Consider the following 21,402-nt stretch of genomic DNA (forward strand, 5'->3'; position numbering starts at 1 on the left):
AGTGGTCTGTGACAATATGCCTTTAACGTTTTAGTCAACTACTGTAACATACATGTACATTGTGCCAAATATTGCATACAAAGATAAATTCCATAAATTTAATCATCTTTGTCACTTAAGGCTGGCTATCTACACACCAGTTAGATTTTTGGGGGAAAGACCAGTGTAAGGACACTACTTCCCAATCTAAACATTCTCGTGTATCTAATTAAAAACATTTCTTAGAGATCTTTTCATTCCCCTCCCCAACCAAGAACCTGTGCAGATGACCATAACGTTGCAGACAAGGTTTTGTACAGATTGAATTAAAAGGTTGTGCTCATTATGAAATGAATGTAGCTTGAAGAAGTCGGACATTGTTTTAACTTTTATTATAAAGTTAACTTTTAAAAGGACTATCAAGTGTGTGGCTATTTCAAAGTTTTTTGGCAAATGAAAATATTGTTTAATATATTGTAATTACAATTTACTTACATTTTCTCATAGAATGTGAATATCCAAGTATATAATTTATTTCTGGACATTGTTTTGTAGGATCTCAAAAAGTCAATCTTTGTCTAAAATAATTTTGTACTTGCAAATTTATAACTTTTTTCCAATGGTCTAACGTCATTCCAGATGTATTTATCTGTATAATGCTTTATACTTGAGAAAATAGAAGAGATAAGATAGTGTTTTTTTATAAAATGGAAAAAGCAGGATATGTTTTCATTTTGTATGGGAAACAAATAGAAAGTATTGCCCGGGGCTGAAAACTTACGCTTGAAAAGTTATCTCAGAAAATAAAAGTCACTGCATGACAAACAAAATTTTATTACTAGTATACATTTTATAATTATATATATTTGTGCATACATTTATATAAGCAAGTATCAAAAGTAGAAATTTATTACACATAAAAATATTCTAAACCTATTGTATAAAACCATAAAAATAGTACTTAAAATCTGTTTAATTCAACTTGAAGCATTATGCCTATCTAGCTAAATATGGCAACCCATTGTACTGTACATTCATAAAAATCATTAATGATTAGTAAGGATGAGGGAAAGAAAAATGGTCTAGAAATGTTTTCACCAGCACTCCGAATATAAAACTAAAATACCCTGAAGACTTTCTTTTTTTTACATTTTAATTCTCATATAATGATTGATCACAACCAAAATGGTGAAAACTAACTCATTTTATAATAAACTTTATTAAGATATAAGGTGAAGTACAAACAACACTGATATAGGAATGGGAATAGGTCCCATAGGCATTAAAATGAGCATGTTTTCATGAAATACAGACCTGTTCATCATACCACGAAGCGATCTTAGAGATAAGATCACCTTTGTAAATAACAGTCACTACAGTTACATGTGTGCACTTGGGTGATCTTAGTGCTTTTCTTTTGTCTTTTTAACTGATTTTCGTGCTTATATCCAATTAAGGTTCAAGCACGCTGTCCTGGGCACACACCTCAGCTATCTGTCCAGGACAGTGGGTTAGTTGTTACTGAGAGAGAAGAGGGTGTAGTGGTCTTACACCTACATGTACTCATCGAGTCGTTAGAACTGGCTCTGGGTGGGAGCCGGTGCTTGGCTGTGAAACCCTGTACCTACCAGCCATATATCCCATGGCTTAACCACGACACCACTGAGGCCGGTTCTTAGCGCTAAGATGGCTTCATGGAACAGGGTACATAAACTACAGGTTACAACAACATATCAGAGTTACAATACCCATTGTTTTACAATAAAATTCATTCAGGTACACCAACACAAACCTGTCTTGGATGGATCATCTGGGAAAGTTGACAGGCATGTGTTACAACAACATGACCTGACCCAACTGACACAAAAATATCACAATGATTAGTCAGGGTTCATACACTTTATCAGTAAATAAATTCCATGACTTTTCATGACTTTCCATGACTGTTTAAAGGCATTTTCCATGACCTTTTGAAATAAAAAATTTTTACAATCCTCTACTAAATCTATACTTCTATATAATCTATTTTACTGTATTAGGCCACTCCAATTTCATTTGTTGGTTTACAGGCAATCTTTTTCAAAATGTCAGAATGGAAAAAATGAAAATGACTTTCAGATTGTTTTTACTGGGATTTATTGACAACATTCTCTCAAAACCACAGAGGAGGGAATAAAAAACCCTTAAAATTACAAACCGTATTAATTATTTATTGATATACAAGTGCATTATTTAAACCATATGTTTTTGTAACTGTTTCATGCATTCATTCTGACATCAAATATCCATTTTTATTCAGTAAAAATAGAAATATGGACCTTCTGAGTACAACAGGTGAGATACCTCAACTAAGTTCATAATTTAAAAAAAGTAAAGAATTAATTTCAACTCAATTACAAACAGAACCTTTTTTGTACTATTTATACCATCTAATATTTTAGATATTAATAAAAAAAAATATTAATAATAATAAAGATTATTATACACATTCTGTTTTCTCACAAACTTTTAAAAAATAATAAGAATTTAATAAAAAAAAAAAAAAAAGGACATTGTTCTTGGCACTTTAATTTAAATGCAGTTCGTATTTAAGGTCAAGGTTAATAATTAACTTGCAAGTTTTTGCTGGCAGGCTATTGTTAAAACATACATTTATGTTTTACATGCATCAAATGACTTCAGTAAATAATGTTACTACTTTGCTTTGTTCAATATGATGCAAAACATATAAAAGTTATGCTGATCCTTTGTACTACGAAAATTATTAAAGCTTGAGGTATTTCCATTAGGCACCGAATATCGTATACATGTAGATCGTTTTTCATGGAAAATAAAAATTTATCTAAATACTTATTTTTGTTTTTTAATACTTAAATTTTAAAACTTATGATTAGTTTTAAAATATATGTAGCAAAAATTGTATTCAGATAGATTTTCATTTTCCATGACCAATATTGAAATTCCATGACTGTCCAGGCCTGGAAAATGACATTTACAAATTCCATGACTTTCCAGGATTTCCATGACCCGTATGAACCCTGTTAGTATAAATGTTTGATGTATCTCCATTATTCATTCATGTGGTCATTCTCATTGAATTGAAACTGGCGCGTGTATCTTATTTACCCATCTGATCTATATTTAAAACCTAAACTGTTGTGAACTGTATGATATCACAAGTTGTGAACACATTGAAATATAATAGAACTCTTGTAATTCTATCAATGTATGAGAACATACAGTATTTGTATATTAATACAGAAAGATTTATTGCAAACATTAAAAAACTTCTTTATTGGCATTGTCTCTGCTTTTAAATAGGTCGAAACTAGTCTAATGAATTCATGTGACAAGGAAAGACAATTTACATATTCATTACTTGTTTTCACATAAGCATACTATACTATATAATTGTCTTTTTTATTTTTGAATGATAAAGGGAATGTTTGTACAAACACAAACTCACAAATATTGAATACTGAACAAGTTATTTAAAATAATAAAACTGAAAATAACTACATGTATGAATATTAATTGTATATAATTATAGTGATTTCCCAAGAAATTTGGCAAGGCATGGTAGATCAAACACTTTTGGGGTATTTTCACCATTTTCGGGGCACTTGTTTTTCATTAAAAATACAAAAAAATTAATTGAAATAAACATTAATGTAATTTATGTGCTTGCTTTAATAAATGAATGGCAAAAGATATAAAAGGCATATTTTATTAATTGATAATAACATTTTGGGTGTTTTATAAAGGCAATTTTAGAATTAATTATTGAAAAAGGCTTGTTTAATCCCAGGGCAGCATGGCACTGATTAAGGCAAGATGGTGCTAGACTATTGAGGCATGGTGCTGCACCATGCTAAAACAAGCTAGGGAAAACACTATTATATGTACATATATGATCAATATATCAAGAAACTATAAAAATTTCATACAAAATCAATAAACATATCATTTATTTCATTCATATACCGGCCTGGGGAAATATGTCATAAAATGTTGCTGAAAGCATAAAAATTACGCAACTCAAAACTAAAACCAGTAAAACCATGATGAATCATATGTACATTTTGACACATTTATAAGAAGAAATATGATAGGATCTCTCTGTAACTTGTAAGTTATTAAAACCTGCGTTTTACTGGCTGCAAATTTCCAAGATCTTTCTATGTCGTAACTTAATTAAGCAATCAGCATTAATGGTTCAGCTCTTATTATTGGGTTACCTACAAGTAATTACATGTTACGGTTATTCTTCCTGAAACTCTAATCACTTGTTATTAAAACCAACAAACAGTTGAAATTAGAAGAGGGATAATCCTACGATTTGATAACATAAATCTGTGATTGCCAATAAAATTACATTTATGACACTAAAACCACCATCTATGTTAGCAAATTGGAAAACATCCCCTAAATAATGAAAAGAATACTTGGAGTTGGGGCCAATGTTATACAAATTAAAGTCACTGTGATAAATTTCATGGATGGTGGCCAGTTACAAATCTTGTTGAAAATGTACACACATGGGCTAAACGTCGATTAGCTGTCATTTCAAATTTCATAATATATAGTGAAGAGACAATAATATAACATGTGGAGTGTAAAATGGTGAAACCCAATGTCACCCAACTGTGTCAAAAGGGGTTTCTTTAAAGGCAAAAATTTGCACTATATCATTTAGATAAATTGGGAGTATGTTAGTGGTCACTTAATAATATTAAGTAATACAATAACCACTGGAATGTATTTCAACTGTATATATTTAACACAAACAATTCACTGTCCCTAAGCAATTGTTAATGGATCATGGTCCAGTTCCATGAAGCGATCTTAGTGCTTAGATCCCTTCGTGGAATGGGACCCTGTTCATTAATCCGAGACACCTAAGGACTCTTGGCTACATAGTACAATTTGTTATCGGTCTTACTGAGCAAACGATTTCTATTTATAATTTTCTTTTTTAATTTAATATTTTTCTTGCTACTTTTCCACCAGTTTCTTTCCAACTTTTTAAAGTCTTTTCTTTCCATATTTTTCTTCTTAATTAGCTGCTCCCCTTCTGCAGCCGTTGCCACTTTCAGATTGTCAAAGTCAGCAATTCCATAAGAGTCTGTACCAACACCAACAAAACCAGATGGAGGATTAGTTGGAACTGTGATGTTAAAAAGTGGCTTTCCATTTACACCACCAATTACTGTGCCATTCTGGAAACAAAAAATAAATCATTAAAAAAACTTCAAACATTTCTAATGCATTATGTTACACCGAGTCATAACATGTCCAAAAATCATCAGCGTCTATCACATCTTCTATACAAAGAAAAGCCACGTGAGATCTACATAATAATTCGAAATAAATACTGAACAATATAATATTATAATTATACTTCACCAGATAAGAGTACAGACACTCGTTGAAAGATATAATATTAATTTAGTGTCTCCCACAAATGGAGAAGCAGTTTTATGCAGATGTAACAGCCCACTTGCCGATTCCAACAATGGTGTGTCTGATGCAGTTTAATTGGTTGTGTGGGCAAGGAATATGCATGCGAATGGAAGCTACATCTATCTCCATTTTAGAGTATAAAGAGAAATTGGAGTGAAAGTATTGATGTCCAGATATTTTCCAACTACAGTGAAACTCTTCTAAACCAGACAACCTCGATTTTAAGAGGTATCTGGTTTAGAGATTCTCTTCTGTACTGATATTTAAAAAAAGGCCACTAAAATGAATGGTTTTGAGGGAATTCCAGTTTACAAAGCGTCCCTTTTTGAGGGAATTCTGGTTTACAGAGGGTCCAGTTTTGAGAGATTTCACTGTATCTATCCATAACTTCTAATGTTTCCAACAATACCTCTCAAAACCAGTAAGCATATGGCACAAAACTTTCAGGATTATAATTTGTCACCTTAGAGCTATGATGTTCTATGTCCATTTTTCTAAACATTTAGAATAAAATTATTTAGATGAAAACTTTATATATCTAAAACAATTAACATTATCCAGGCCATATTCATATAAATTTATATACACTACTGTAGGACACTATAATCCTAAGGTGACAAACTGGCAATCTCAAATCTCTCCCCCCCCCACACATTTAGATGAATCACAGATTGAAAGGACCAAAAATAGCAAAAAGTGGAAATGTAAAAACAACAATCAAATCCTGAAATTTCTTATGCATAAAAGAAAGTGTTTTTGTTTTTTCAATGCTGCTACCAATAAAAATCAAATGGATATTATGATTTATAATTGTGGTAAATTTCCCGCATGTTACTGTTTAAAATACCTTCACAAGCATGTAGAGATTGTTATAATTGTGGTAAATTTCCCGCATGTTACTGTTTAAAATACCTTCACAAGCATGTAGAGATTGTTATAATTGTGGTAAATTTCCCGCATGTTACCGTTTAAAATACCTTCACAAGCATGTAGAGATTGTTATAATTGTGGTAAATTTCCCACATGTTACCGTTTAAAATACCTTCACAAGCATGTAGAGATTGTTATAATTGTGGTAAATTTCCAGCATGTTACCGTTTAAAATACCTTCACAAGCATGTAGAGATTGTTATAATTGTGGTAAATTTCCAGCATGTTACCGTTTAAAATACCTTCACAAGCATGTAGAGATTGTTATAATTGTGGTAAATTTCCCGCATGTTATTGTTTAAAACACCTTCACAAAGCCTGTAGAGATTGTTATAATTGTGGTAAATTTCCCGCATGTTACCGTTTAAAATACCTTCACAAGCATGTAGAGATTGTTATAATTGTGGTAAATTTCCCGCATGTTATTGTTTAAAATACCTTCACAAGCATGTAGAGATTGTGGTAAATTTCCCGCATGTTACTGTTTAAAATACCTTCACAAGCCTGTAGAGATTGTTATAATTGTGGTAAATTTCCCGCATGTTACCGTTTAAAATACCTTCACAAGCATGTAGAGATTGTTATAATTGTGGTAAATTTCCCGCATGTTACCGTTTAAAATACCTTCACAAGCATGTAGAGATTGTTATAATTGTGGTAAATTTCCCGCATGTTACCGTTTAAAATACCTTCACAAGCATGTAGAGATTGTTATAATTGTGGTAAATTTCCCGCATGTTACCGTTTAAAATACCTTCACAAGCATGTAGAGATTGTTATAATTGTGGTAAATTTCCCGTATGTTATTGTTTAAAATACCTTCACAAGCCTGTAGAGATTGTTATAATTGTGGTAAATTTCCCACATGTTATTGTTTAAAATACCTTCACAAGCATGTAGAGATTGTTCCAGCCTTGCCTGACCGCGTCGTATTCCCTACCGCCAGTGATTATCTTCTCTCTTGCTGTAACAACACAAGGCCAAAGTCACAAGATATTTGAACCACAAAATCATTTTCACCTGTGTTCAATAATTAAAAGAATATGCATGATAATAAATATTATCTTTTGAATTTTCAAAATAATTCTGCTCAAATAAAACGTGAAAGATTCACATTTAACTTGCTTCCGAAATTTCAGATGTATTAACAATGGGGGAAAAAAGCAATAGAACAAAACGACATCTGTGATAAAAATTAACCGTACCAACAAGTAAGAAAACTCACACAAACACTGAAATAATTAATAACTGCTAAATAATGACAATATATTTTTTCTATTTAATCTGGTTTTACTGACAGTGATGAAACAACTCCAATAATAGCAAAACATTGTAAATTTCTTTTAATTACAACTATTAAATTCGTCCTCTAAATTGTTTCTCTCATCCTCAGGTATACAGGACAGAGGTACATGTATACCATAAAAGAAAGCTATGTAAGACATTTCTATCTCACATGGGATATCACATGCTTGTGCTTAATAACACATCGTTGGTAATATGACATCATAATAATGTGAGATGATGATGTCGACAACAATTTTAAATCCATATTTTGTTATTACAACCTTCATTATAAAAGCTATCATGTTAATTTATAATGTTACATTTTATTTAACACATGAAACAAACATGGTAAATACGATATGTACCGTAGTGTAACATGGTCAAATAAAAAGTTACTTTTTTCAGCCACCTTTGTCTGCTGTTGTAAAACAGCATTATGTGAGTACTGCTAAAGCAATACATGTCCCCTACCAAACTCAAATGTTTTTTGTATCTCCTAAATTTAGGGGCCATACTTCTGTGAAAAGAGAATAAAAATTAAACTTAATCAGTAACAGTACATGATCAAGCTATACACAAAATTGCAGCTCGGTATCTCAAGGTGTCGTGAAAGGTTATTCTGGAAAACAAATTTTCACATAAAGTTTGACTTTCATGTCGATTCACACCTTTTTGACAGAGGTATGGCCCTTGAACTTACGAGAAGTGAAAAATAAATTCCTGACTTTTTTTCAGAAGGCCTTGAGATATTGACCTGAAATTACGTGTATAGCTTTATCATATACTGTTACAGATCAAGTTTTACTTTCATGGCGATTTATCCATTTTTGATGAAGTTATGGCCCTTGAACTTAGGAGATCTGTAACAGTACATGATAAAGCTATACACAAAACTTTCAGGTCAACATCTCAAGCCTTAAAAAAACATCCAGAAATATGTGGGAGAAAGAAGTGTTTTATTTAACGACGCACTCAACACATTTTATTTACGGTTATATGGCCTCTGACATATGGTTCAGGACGACACATATTTTGAGAGGAAACCCACTGTCGCCACTACATGGGCTACTCTTCCGATTGGCAGCAAGGGATCTTTTATTTGCGCTTCCCACAGGCAGGATAGCACAAACCATGGCCTTTGTTGAACCAGTTATGGATCACTGGTCGGTGCAAGTGGTTTACACCTACCCATTGAGCCTTGCGGAGCACTCACTCAGGGTTTGGAGTCGGTATCTGGATGAAAAATCCCATGCCTCGACTGGGATCTGAACCCAGTACCTACCAGCCTGTAGACCGATGGCCTGCCACGACGCCATCGAGGTCGGTAAATATGTGGGAGAGACATCCGGACAGGCAGACGGACAGAGATGAAACCTATAGTCCCCTCCAGTTGGACCAGTAGGGGACTAATAATAGTTTATTTACTGAATGGATGAGAGAAAAAGACTCCATGACATGTGGTAATAAGGGATAGAAACAGTACACCCTCAGTGGTGAACATTTGGACCTTGGAACAAGGTGTGTCAAAATCTGGTGTACTTTTTCTATCCCACATGACAACATATGATGGAGTCTTATATTCCACCATTAAATGTTAAGTGGAACAGAAGTAAACCTGTAATCAATGACTTACCCAGATCGTTAGTGACAAGAAAGAGGTTGTCATTAGGGAAGAGGTAGAAGAAGATGCCTGTTGCTTTGTAACTCCAGCAGCCAGTGTGGGTGATGCGGGCTGCCATGTAGACGCCTGTTGTTCCATTCACCTCACCTATCTTCAAATCCACTTCAACATATATGTCGGTCCTTAAAATATAATCAATTATCCACATATTACATGTAAACGTGAATATTAGAGGCAGTTTTGTTTTATTAGCAAGTCTTCCACACATACAAAATAACAACAAGCATTTTGAGAGTACTGCTAAAGCAATACATGTCCCCTACCAGGCCCAACAATTTTCTGTATCTCCTAAATTCAAGGGCCATAACTCTAAAAAGTTGGTAAATCACCATGAAACTTTCACTTGATCTGTAAAGCTACCGTATATATAAATGATAGTTATATGCAAAATTTCATCTCGATATCTCAAGGCATTGCAAAAATCTGTAAAACAAATTTTCACATCTGGTCAGTTCAAGGGTCATAACTCAGTCACAAATGGGTAAATCGTCATGAAAGTTAAACTTGATCTGCAACAGTACATGATAAAGCTATACACAAAATTTCAGCTCAGTATCTCAAAGCATTCTGAAAAACCCATCTGGACGTACAGAAGGATAAACAGACAGAAAGACGGAGATGAAACCTATAGTCCCCTCCAATTAATACTAACATTGCATGCTTTTTCCCCTACGACATCTTAGCAAAGTCGAGATAGATGACATGTTTATTATCTAATATGTGGAATTTGTGTCATTGTGATTGTCTGGACAAAATGTGAGTAAAATTATCAGTAACTAAAGGTAGGAGACCAATTTATCGAAATTATTAACAATGTGGTTCGGACTTTAGAGAAGTAATGAAAATGCTAAACAAACCAATTGACAGATCCCAGCAGGTTTACAGTGGCATCGAGAAGGCCGGCTGTTGTACACCAGATGACGGGCCGCTCCAAGACCATCTGTCTCATCACTTTGCCGTGACCCTTGTCACCAGGTACCACCTCAAACGATCCACTCTGCATCGCCAGAAGCAAGGGCTCTGCATTGTCTTCATAGTCTGGAAGAAAAAACAATATAATCTGAATCTCCAAATAAATATGTTAGCTTGTATTGATAATATTAAGCATTATGGACATATTAAGACTGTAAATGATAAATTTAAGAGAGAGAGAGAGAGAGAGAGAAAGCGAGAGAGAGAGAGAGAGAGAGAGAGAGACACACACAGACCGAAACACAGAGACAGGCCTTGTTGGTGTCGTGATTAAGCCATCGGACCAAAGGCTGGTAGGTACAGTGTTCGCAGCCCGGTACTGGTTCCCACCCAGAGTGGGTAGGTGTAAAACCATGACACCCTCTTCTTTCTCACTAACCACTAACCTCTAACAACAAACCAACTGTCCTTGACAGACGGCCCAGATAGCTGAGGTGTATGCCCATGACAGCGTGCTTGAACCTGTCATGGATATAATCATGAAAATAAATTGAAATGAAAATGAATGATAGACAGAGATAGATAGAGATAAAGAAAGACAGATTAGATCAAAGTCATTTTTGCTTCTACTGTGTGTTATTTGAAAGCAGCAAGCACTAACTAAAGATAAGATCACCTTCAAAATCTTCTTCAAAGGGAAGAGTAAACTGTGCTGGTGGGGGTGGAGGACCATAGTCCCCTCGGTGGCCTGTTATAAGTGTTGTCAGGGTGAACAACTCATCAATGCCCAATGTTAGCTCCACTCTGCCATTACGAACCTATCAAAGCATCAAAGCATAAATAAAAACGATGATATTGTAAATACACAAACAGGCTCCCCTCTCACTGACAAAGAACACATCAATTCTACACTTTTAGGTTAACTACCGTGTTTTCGTAGAAAACAAATTTATGACATCTGCATCCATGTAATACTTTATGCTCTTCAATTTACAAACATGGGAAAGCACTTTTAAAATTAAAAAATATGCATTGATGAAAAACAGTAACATTGTAACTGTTAGTAAGACTAGATAAATGGACTGTCTGATATACATGGAATTACAGTGACTGTAATTTTGCATTTTGAGACTCAATTTTACTACAAGAGAGTTAAAGGGACATTCCAGACTTTGCTGTACTTTTTAAGATGTTATTGACTAACAAAGACTTTTTAACAATTGTAATTACATATCAAATATATTTTTCTGCATAAAATATTAGTGGCTGCATATTAAACGTATTTCTGGTCGTTCTAATATTTGTACTAGGCTACATTTCATCTTATTTCCTAAAATATAGTTTTTTTCGTACGTACGGAATTACTTGAAGACAAAACCCAGTTTGGGCTTCTTACAAATATTAAGACGACCAGAAACACATTGAATACACAGAAACTGATATTCTAAACAAGAAAATATATTTAACATGCAAGTTTAATAGTAGAAATATTTTATTAGTCGGAAACATCTTACAATGCAGCAAACTCAGGAATGTCTTTTTAATGTATATGTTTGTGCAATTCTGGCAAATGCAATAAATGACACAAACATTTCTAACAATAGCGTTCCTTCCTGAATTAGAAGAACACATTACAAATGATAAATTATGCACAACAAAAAAAAGAGAAAGTAGGAAACTGAAATTTATTTAAAAAAAACCCCCCAAAACACCCCCCTCCCCACCAAAACATACAATTATATATAATTTTAACCAACTTGTGTTTGGTTTCCTTTCCATAAACATTATATAGTTATTTTTTAACATACAAGTACAATTCTGTGTCGCTCGTGTCGTACAGCTGAATGGATGATTTCTTACTTTCAATGGGCTAAGCTTTTCCATGTATACAGACTCTCCTCCATCAAAACGCAACTTGGAATACCAAACATTCAGCTCCTGGATGTTGGCCTGAAAAATATTATATCAATGTCAATGTCAAGTTTCTATATGTATCTCATATATACTGATGTCCAAAAGAAATTTTAAATTAATAAAATTTGAATAATTTAATAAATATTGTTGTTAATCGAACAGAATCAATTTAGACACCACCTGACAAACAGTTTGCATATATCACGAAGTGCCATGTGACATTTAGATGTTGAAGTTCATGATACTTTCATATCCAGCCGTACCATTTGACGGTTTTCTATAATACAATTTTAAACTTTGTTTACAAGTTTCTTTTGGATATCAGTATATTTTGAAAGTACAATCATATAAATACACATATACAGTCAATAGAGTCTTAAAGCAGTAGTCAAAAGTGTTTTTTTTTCACAATGTATTAGCAAGTAAATGATGTGTGTTCTATGTATATACAGTTGAATCTCATTATCTTGAACCCCGTAAGTGCTGGAGAAAGTGTTCGACCGTTCAAGTAGTTCGACATAACCATTCAGTCAACAAGGTGTAAGTGTAACTAGGGACTTTGGTTTTGGTTCGAGTGTTGCGATGTATTCGACCTTTTGAGTTCGACCCAACGAGATTATACTGTACTTTAAATCAAAATCAACGTGCTCTAGTGGTATCGTTAAACAAAGCAAACTTTCACTTTTACTTTAAATCCACTTTCAAGATGTTACTTAGTGAAGGCATTGCATGCAGTATACAACATAATATGGATTTGCATGACATCAGAAAGATATCTGGCCTGCAGTATCCTGAAGGTTACAAAGAGAGCCAGGGAAGAAAGTTTAAAGTTAAAGTTTGTTTTGTTTAAACACCACCATTAGAGCACATTGATTAATTTATCATCGGCTAGTGGATGGCAAAACATTTGGTAATTCTGACATGTAGTCAATAGAGGAAACCCGCTTCATTTTTTCTAATGCAGCAAGGCATCTTTTATATGAACTTTCCTACAGGAAAGCACACACCACAGCCTTTGACCAGTTGTGGTGCACTGGTTGGAATGAAAAAAAAAAAATGGTTGAATGGATCCACAGAGGTGGTTTGATCATGCGACGCAAGCACCTTAAGCGGGCACTCAACCGACTAAGATAATTCCCGCCCCCGGTTAAGAAGTGAGTCAGGGAAATACTCTAATGAAGCTAAGCTTGCAATTAAAAGTATTTTAAAAATACATCTGTTGTAAACTAAATTGACATAAATAAATATTAAGTGAAAAAATGTACATACAAAAGAGCCTTTCAAATTAAGAATGACCGTCTGCTCATCCACGGTGTAAGGTGGCAAAGCAGGTCGAATGCAGACAGAATGATTATGACTCTGAAAATAAACACAATTAAAAAGAAATGTATAGTGTATTTCCTCTAAAAAGCATCCGGGTGCTTATTCATTTCAAAATGGTTGCAAACTTGACGCTTATTGGAGACCAGGCTTTTTTTTTTTTCAAACAAATTTTATAAAGTAAAGCTAAAAAGTACAAACGCACAATTTTATTTATTATTAAACTTTAATTTTGAACTGTAACAAAACAATGAACAAATTAATGTTATTTGTCCACGTAAAGTGTCTAAATTATGCCAGGGAGTAATTAGTTTTTGGTTGTCTTACCTGGCACTTATTTGAGGCCCGGCGTTAATTAGAGGCCAACCTTTTTTTGGTTGAAAATTGTAACAGACTCGGCGTTATTGGAGGCCTGACACTTAGAGGAAATACTGTAAATATGGATGCTTTCTACTGTTAAAGTTAAAACATTAGATCTTGTCTTCAGACAGTACAACACAATTAACATCATTAAAACCAAAGACTTAAATTGTGAAATTTCCAAAGAAATATCCAATTTTACTTTAAACATTATTTATAAAATTAAAATTGGACAACAAAGTATACTGTGAAATTTAATACATTAACAATACTTTGAAAATGTTTTTATAAAATAAAAATTGGACAACTGTGACATTTAATAAATTTACAATAAAACATTTTATACAGTCAGCTAAAATTATCATTCATCTAAAAACTGTTACATTATACCATAGTTTCTATGATGATTGACAGGTCCTTCCCATCTGGACTGACCAATGACACATAAGATCCACCAAGGTCGAACATGCCCACCCCTGAACCATGTCGCAGATAGGTCCAGCCAATTTGTGTAAACTGAGTTGTGTGTGCTAAAGTAAAAGACAATTATTATCATAAACACCATTACAGACTTGAAGATTTCAGATGATTGTAGAATTGTGCTGACAGAAGAAAAAAGTAAGTAAGTTTGAAGAAATTCTTATTCATTTTTATTATCCAAATGGTTTACAACAAATAGTTATATAAATATAACATTTTCCCACACATAATTTTATGACCCCCTCATAAATCGACCCACCAAGTTATAAAATAATGTTTTGATAAAAACAAGTTGACTTATAAACATATATATGGTAGTAAAAGTTAAAGGAGAAAAAAGACATTCAGATATAACTTTTACAATAATCAGAGATAACAAACATGAATACATGTAGTTTATTTTTGTGACAGCACCTTGGATTATTTTGCTATTTCTTATTACAGCCAGTGCTCGATAACAGATTTGTCTGTGGGATGGTCCATATAAAATAGCCCTTGATGCTAATTGATAATAATAGGCAATGGAGGGAATGTAGTGGGTTTTTACTTTTAATCACAATCATATTCATAAACTTAACTTTGTTTGACACCCAATAGCCAACGTGTATTTTTTAAATCCTGGGGTATCGTTAAACATTCATTCATTATCTGTGTGGTCCTTAACAATACGTCTAACACCATATAATCATAAAAGAAAATGTGTTGACGGTGTCAATAAATAAAACATTTCTTCCTTCTTCCTTCATACATTATTTTTAATAATCACCTACTGGATGTCAAACTGGAGAAAACTTGAGTGTTTTCTCTTTTATAGATACATTACCTGTCCTCAAACAAGTGCACCTCCCCCCACCCACGCAAGTGGTCTGGTCCGAACATCCCAACAGCCAATGGGATGGCCTAAATTCTTCTACTGCATACTGCTCTCTAGTTCCGGTCACATGACTGTAACTTCCTTCTTTTTCCCTGAGCGCATCGCATGGAGAACAGGAAGCGGGGAGGCCCGGGCGGGATGAATCTTGAGGACAGGTAATGTATCTATAAAAGAGAAAACACTCAAGTTTTCTCCATTTCTATAGACATTACCTGTCCTCAAACAAGTGCAGCATTCAACAGATGGTGGTGGGTGCCGAGATCCGTAGATGCTTGTGATAACTCCCCAACCGGAAAGAGGCTGACTAGTGGAAGAATAAGGCCAACCTTGGTAAGCCCTCATCCTAGGGATGCCCATCACAGACCAATGCAGGTGATGTTAGTAACAACAACCAGAATGGTGGCATCCGTCAGCAGTGGCAGGTACGGCTCCTAGAACACATGGACCAGGAGGCGGAAGCCACATCTCATGCTGGTTCTGACAGGGTGGGAAGACGTAGCCACCTGGGATGCAGGTGTTAGGTAACCCTCACGTATTGAAGTGTTATAGTTTTTCAATAACAAGCGACAACCTAATGAGGTGCATCCGTCAGAACATTGAACAAAACAAGACCCCCGAGTGTTTTCTGTCTAGTACACCAAAGATCTGTTAGTTCAATAACGACAACCAATAACCACATGCAGTGCAGGGTAAAGGTTATCGAGACAAAAGTTCCGGCACCAGTACGTGAACTGTGCAAAAGAACAAAAGTCTAAGCAATCCTCATCTGTCAATTCGATGGACATCTCGGTATGCAGCCCAGAATCAGACATACATCAACGGCGACGAGGACGGCTTGTATTCAACAGAGTCTGTGCAGCAACAACCGGACCCAGATAATGGAACCCCTCAACGTCTTCTGTGGAGACATCCCTCAGATAATAGTTGGCGAAGATGGAGTCCGTAGCCCAGAACCAACCAGTGATAATGTGCTGAATGGGTGTGTTGTAGTGCAGGGACATCGTGGCAGCCAAGGCACGGAGTTCATGCGGATTAGAAGCAGACGGAGCAGGTAAACCCTCCTTCTGATAGGTGGTCAGGATAGAAGACCGGATCCAGGTGGCCACCGTGTTCTTGGTAAGATCCCTCAACCGACTCTGGTTACAGGAAAGGAAAAGTCTTTTGCGATGTTGTCGAAAAGATCTGGTCCTCTCGATGTACTGGTGCAGGGCTCTGACAGGGCACAACGCCAAGTCCTCAACGTCCGCCGGACCAACGATAGAGGAGAGGGCCTGCACAACATACGAACGAGGCGCTTGGTCTGGTAACTGATTCTTTGCAACAAAGTTCATGAGTAACCCCATGTTGACTGCACGCCGATCTCGGTGAAAACGTACCAAGTCTACATCAAGAGCATGGAGTTCTGAGACACGGGCAGCTGTGGCAAAACTGAGTAAAAACACTGTCTTCCGCGTCAAGTCTTGCAGGGAAGAGGATTCGATCGGCTCATAAGGTGCGGTCGATAACGCTCGTAACACCAGATTCAGGTCCCATCTTGGTGGCCGAAACTGGTGTACTTGATCATCAAGGCGAAACCCTTTGATCATCTTATGGATCTCATGAATACCCGATAACTTCGTTCCAGTAGCGACATCACGAACAGTAGCGATGACCGAAACATACCCAGCGATGGTAGACCCCTTTAATCGTAAAGTGGTCCGCAGATACAGCAAAAAACCCCAGCAAGACGAAGTATCTGGATCGTCTGAGGTTTGAGTTTTTGCCAGACACACCATCAGTGAAAGCAAAGCCATCTGACGCTGTAAGCCGCAGTAGTAGATGATCTGTGTGCTTTCAAAATGGCCGCCGTAGACTGTGAAGAAAAACCTTTCTTTCTCAAACTCTTGGAGATAACTTCCACGCGTGCAGTTGGAAGAACTGCGGACGTGGATGGTATAGTCTTGACGTGGGATGCAGCAACAGATGATCCCAGTCTGGCAGCGGTAAAGAATGTGGATCGGCAAGACGTATTAGATCTGGATACCACATCCTGGATGGCCACATTGGAGCAATGAGTAACAGGCGACAATGGTACAGCTGAAACCTCTGAAGCACCCTTGGAAGGAGGATTGGTGGAGGAAAAGCGTACGCGTCCATCTGTTCCCAGCTGATGGCCAAGGCGTCGAGATCCAGAGCTTCGGGATCCGGCACCGGAGACACGTAAACCCTCAGCTGATGGTTGAATCGTGTGGCGAAGAGATCGATGTTTGGTGTCCAAAGTCTGTCGCACACCCATCGAAACGCTTCGGGATGGAGCATCCATTCCGTCGGCTGTGGAGACGACGGCCGAGACAGTGTGTCGACTAGTACATTGGAAACCCCTGGAATATGGCGAGCCCGAAGTTGCAACGGAATCTCGTCAACCAGCTTGTAGAGATGATAAGTCAACTGCAGCAGACTGCTGGAGTGGGTTCCACCCTGACGGTTGATATAAGCCACCGCGGTGGTACTCTCTGTGGCTACCATGAGAGAGGCGCCTGACAGCATCTCTCGCCAATGAAGGATGACGTAACTGACAACATCTCCAACAGGTTGATGTGTAGATCGGCTTCATCTGGAAACCACAGCCACCAACAGGGACTGGACTGCAAGGCGACTGGTAACCGGATCAGCAAATCTGCGTTATTGTACTGAATGCATGGATTCAGAAACAGACTGGATACCACGACCTCTAAGCATAAAATGTTGCGCCGACGTCAAAATTACTCTTGCAATGATACTTCATGAAACAGTAATAGAGTGATTCAGGAATCAAGACATCGGAAACAGCGACCCCGTGATACAGGCAAGAGCCAAGACAGCGTAGCAACTCGCTACGCTATATGCCCGATATACCTGGAAGTGAAGAAACGCAAAACAGCAACCGGCTAAAATCCACGGCTGTCACACCACCCGGTGCGAAACAGCAGCAGAGACCATCTAGACAGCATCGGTCACGAACTCTGGCGGTAACAACAGTGAACGTCAGTGAGTTGATAAGCTGCAATGAACCATAGGAAAACGGTGACGGTAAAACCCCCGTACCACGTGATGGCAACTGGATAACTTCCGGAACCAGCGGAAGTAGCGACTGTCTTGCATCGCCACCGGATATAGAGAACGATCTGCCGAATGTCGCTGAACCTTCCTCGAACAAGAGAATATCGGTGCACGGGATCTCAACACAAGTGACCGGACCAGTAGACTGTCTTCGTCACTAACCCAGAACGCTTGTAACGTCGAACCCCTTCACGGCAAAGAGCCGTATGTAGACCACAGGTCTGTAAGTTCTAGGAAGACGTCTGGTCCCGCCGGAAACAGCATCATCCAAGGCCGGTGCCACACCGTTGAAGGATAGGTTGAAGACGGGATACGTTCGTTGTGACAAATGGGGAACGGCACAAACGAAGTCTACTCAAGTAAACCGACATCGGATCAGTCCTCAAACAGAAACCTTCTAGAATGGTGCCAGTGGACTGTGCAGTGACGAAAGCATATACACCGCAGCGAGACAATCAGTCACAGCCATGTGGGTCACTGCGTCCGGATCTTCTATAACGGAAGGTGCCTACGCATCATCTAGAAAATCGGTCAGTAACCTGGCACAGGCACTTCGATCCAATGTACTGGCTGCAATTGGAAACACGGACCGTGGACGGTCCCGTCAGGAGCCGGTGTAACCCTGAACACCGAATCAGCTGCCGACTGGTGTGGACGGTACGATGTACACGGACCGGCAGGAGCCGGTGGAACCCTGGATGCTGCACCACTTCGATCGATCACGGGACGACGGTACCGAATGGTGAGCCGATGACGCAATTTTCCAGTTCGTTACAGGGCTCCGTCTGCTTGCTGGAACAACGATCTGCACGGGCCGGTTACTGGTAGCCGTGTAAACCGACAGGGGCCTGTGGCAGCCAACGATCGAATGCCGATATCTGCCGGTGGAACCTCCGTGGCGATCATCGAACCTGGACCCTTCTTGGCTGAAACCGGTGGATGGGCCAGCGGCGGTAGCATATCAGATATGACAGCCAGACAATCCCTCAGTGACAGGTGGTCCGCCGCATCCAGATCTTCCAGCACCACATGAACCGATACATCATCAGAAAGTCACGTAGCACTGTGAACAGGCCAGTCGCTCTGGTCATGGCCCGATGGAGATACCGGAGAACCGGACCGTGGGCGGTCCCGTGTGGATACCAAGGAACGGATGACCACATCGTCGTTGGATGTGGCAAGGACGGCAACATGTCGTAGACGGCCGCCAAGCAATCCCTCATAGTCATATGGTCCGTAGAGTCGGGCTCTTCAATGGCAGATGCCGCAGGCGCTTCATCACCAAAGTCTCGTAGAACTCGAGCACAGGCCAATCGATGTACCGTAATGGAAGCCGCCGGTTAAACCGGACCGTGGATGGTCCCGTCTAGCCCTCGGAGGCCTTGGAAGCCACATCAACTGAAGGTTGGCGCTGACGATCTGTGGAACCCGTAGGGAGCCATACAGGTCATGTGGAACAGCTACGGTCCCAGCTCCGATGCACCAAAGAGGACTTCCCTGCCGAAGATCGGTGAGCCTTGGAATCCGTGGAGCGTCTATCTGAATGAGCCGGCTTCTTAGAGGGCTGCGTAGAGACCGCAGGCCTGTCATCCGAAGTCTTAAGTATCGGTGGAGCTGAAGAAGCCGCACCCCCTGAAGAGGGGACTGGAACCGGACCTGACCCCGAACCCGCCGGTTTAGGTAAGGTCGCCATTGATGCCATTGTTTCTTCCAGCATGGTCGGAAGAACTGAATGTAACACTTCCGCCACGGAGTCAGCAATCGAAGGCGAAGATTCCACCTTCTTGGTCCTCGAAGATTCCACCTTCTTGGTCCTCGCTGACACCACCTTCAGGTAAGCCGCGAACTCGACATCAGACAAGCCCGCACAAAGGTCGCATCTATAAGTGAGGCCACACGAACACGACAACCTGGACATAAGTCTTGTGGGTCGCCGCCGGCTAACTTCTTGCAGCGTAACGCGCTCGAACTAGTCGCCTGAACATTATCAGATATGATAATAGTAATTTTTCAATCTGTGAAAAGAAAGAAAAACCAACCGTAACACAATACAAAGCCGGTAAATAAAGACGCCATTTTGCAAATGGCATCCGACACGACAACCGGCGATATAACAACATTTCATGTAATTAACACTTGGCAAGTCAAGCGAAATACGTGAAAGACATACGAAAGCTAACGAAAATTAAGGTGAAAAACATTTCACCCAAACACAAAGCCAGTCAACACATAGAAGATCCGGACGCAGTGACCCACATGGCTGTGACTGATTGTCTCGCTGCGGTGTATATGCTTTCGTCACTGCACAGTCCACTGGCACCATTCTAGGTTTCTGTTTGAGGACTGATCCGATGTCGGTTTACTTGAGTAGACTTCGTTTGTGCCATTCCCCATTCGTCACAACGAACGTATCCCGTCTTCAACCTATCCTTCAACGGTGTGAAAAACATTTCACCCAAACACGAATACAAAACCAGAGGTCTTATAAAAAAGTTGACTCCAAACAGAGCCAAGCAAAAGTACGTCCAGACCCTTTAGCGAAGAGAAAAAGAAGGAAGTTACAGTCATGTGACCGGAACTAGAGAGCAGTATGCAGTAGAAGAATTTAGGCCATCCCATTAGCTGATGGGATGTTCGGACCAGACCACTTGCGTGGGGGGGGGGGGGGGGGGGGGAGGTGCACTTGTTTGAGGACAGGTAATGTCTATAGAAAATGGTATTTGTGACATGTTATTGAGATTTAAAAAACACACTGTTATTTCACAGATTCTTCTCTCATATTAACAGCATTTTATACAAACTTTTACAAAGAACAGAACATAACAGTAAATTTGTTGTGAAACACACTAGCTGGAATGGAAAACATCTTCACGTGAATTAAAAAAACAACAACACCAGAGCAACTTGCCTGATGTCCAGATCGGACTGGACACGTTGTAATTTCCACTCCATGGCTGCCGGGCAGTCATCAGAGAATCACGGTCCCAGGGCAGACCTTGGTAGTAACTGTCAATCAAGTTCCAGGCAATTGTGCTGAAACAACATATTACAGAACATTTCAATCAGACTATTTTTGATAAGCTATGAAAATTAAGTGTTATGTGGCATTTTACAACAGACTGAA

At 38.3% G+C, this 21,402-nt stretch overlaps 1 protein-coding gene across 3 annotated transcripts in view; it reads right to left on the bottom strand.

The window, feature by feature from the left end:
- Window positions 1–3,767: 3,767 nt before the first annotated feature.
- LOC121383458 (galactocerebrosidase-like) overlaps window positions 3,768–21,402 on the bottom strand; it is a 48,976-nt gene continuing 31,341 nt past the window's right edge. For all 3 annotated transcript variants that reach the window (XM_041513513.1, XM_041513514.1, XM_041513512.1), the window contains exons 11-18: window positions 14,237–14,376; window positions 13,436–13,525; window positions 12,113–12,202; window positions 10,929–11,070; window positions 10,198–10,378; window positions 9,293–9,462; window positions 7,257–7,336; window positions 3,768–5,198 (exon numbers count right to left, since the gene is read on the bottom strand). In XM_041513513.1, the coding sequence (XP_041369447.1) occupies window positions 4,878–5,198; window positions 7,257–7,336; window positions 9,293–9,462; window positions 10,198–10,378; window positions 10,929–11,070; window positions 12,113–12,202; window positions 13,436–13,525; window positions 14,237–14,376 (1,214 nt within the window). In that variant the 3' untranslated portion in view covers window positions 3,768–4,877. The remainder of the gene's footprint in view (window positions 5,199–7,256; window positions 7,337–9,292; window positions 9,463–10,197; window positions 10,379–10,928; window positions 11,071–12,112; window positions 12,203–13,435; window positions 13,526–14,236; window positions 14,377–21,402) is intronic.

Source organism: Gigantopelta aegis, chromosome 10 (genome assembly GCF_016097555.1).
Source record: "Gigantopelta aegis isolate Gae_Host chromosome 10, Gae_host_genome, whole genome shotgun sequence".
Lineage (NCBI taxonomy): Eukaryota > Metazoa > Mollusca > Gastropoda > Neomphalida > Peltospiridae > Gigantopelta > Gigantopelta aegis.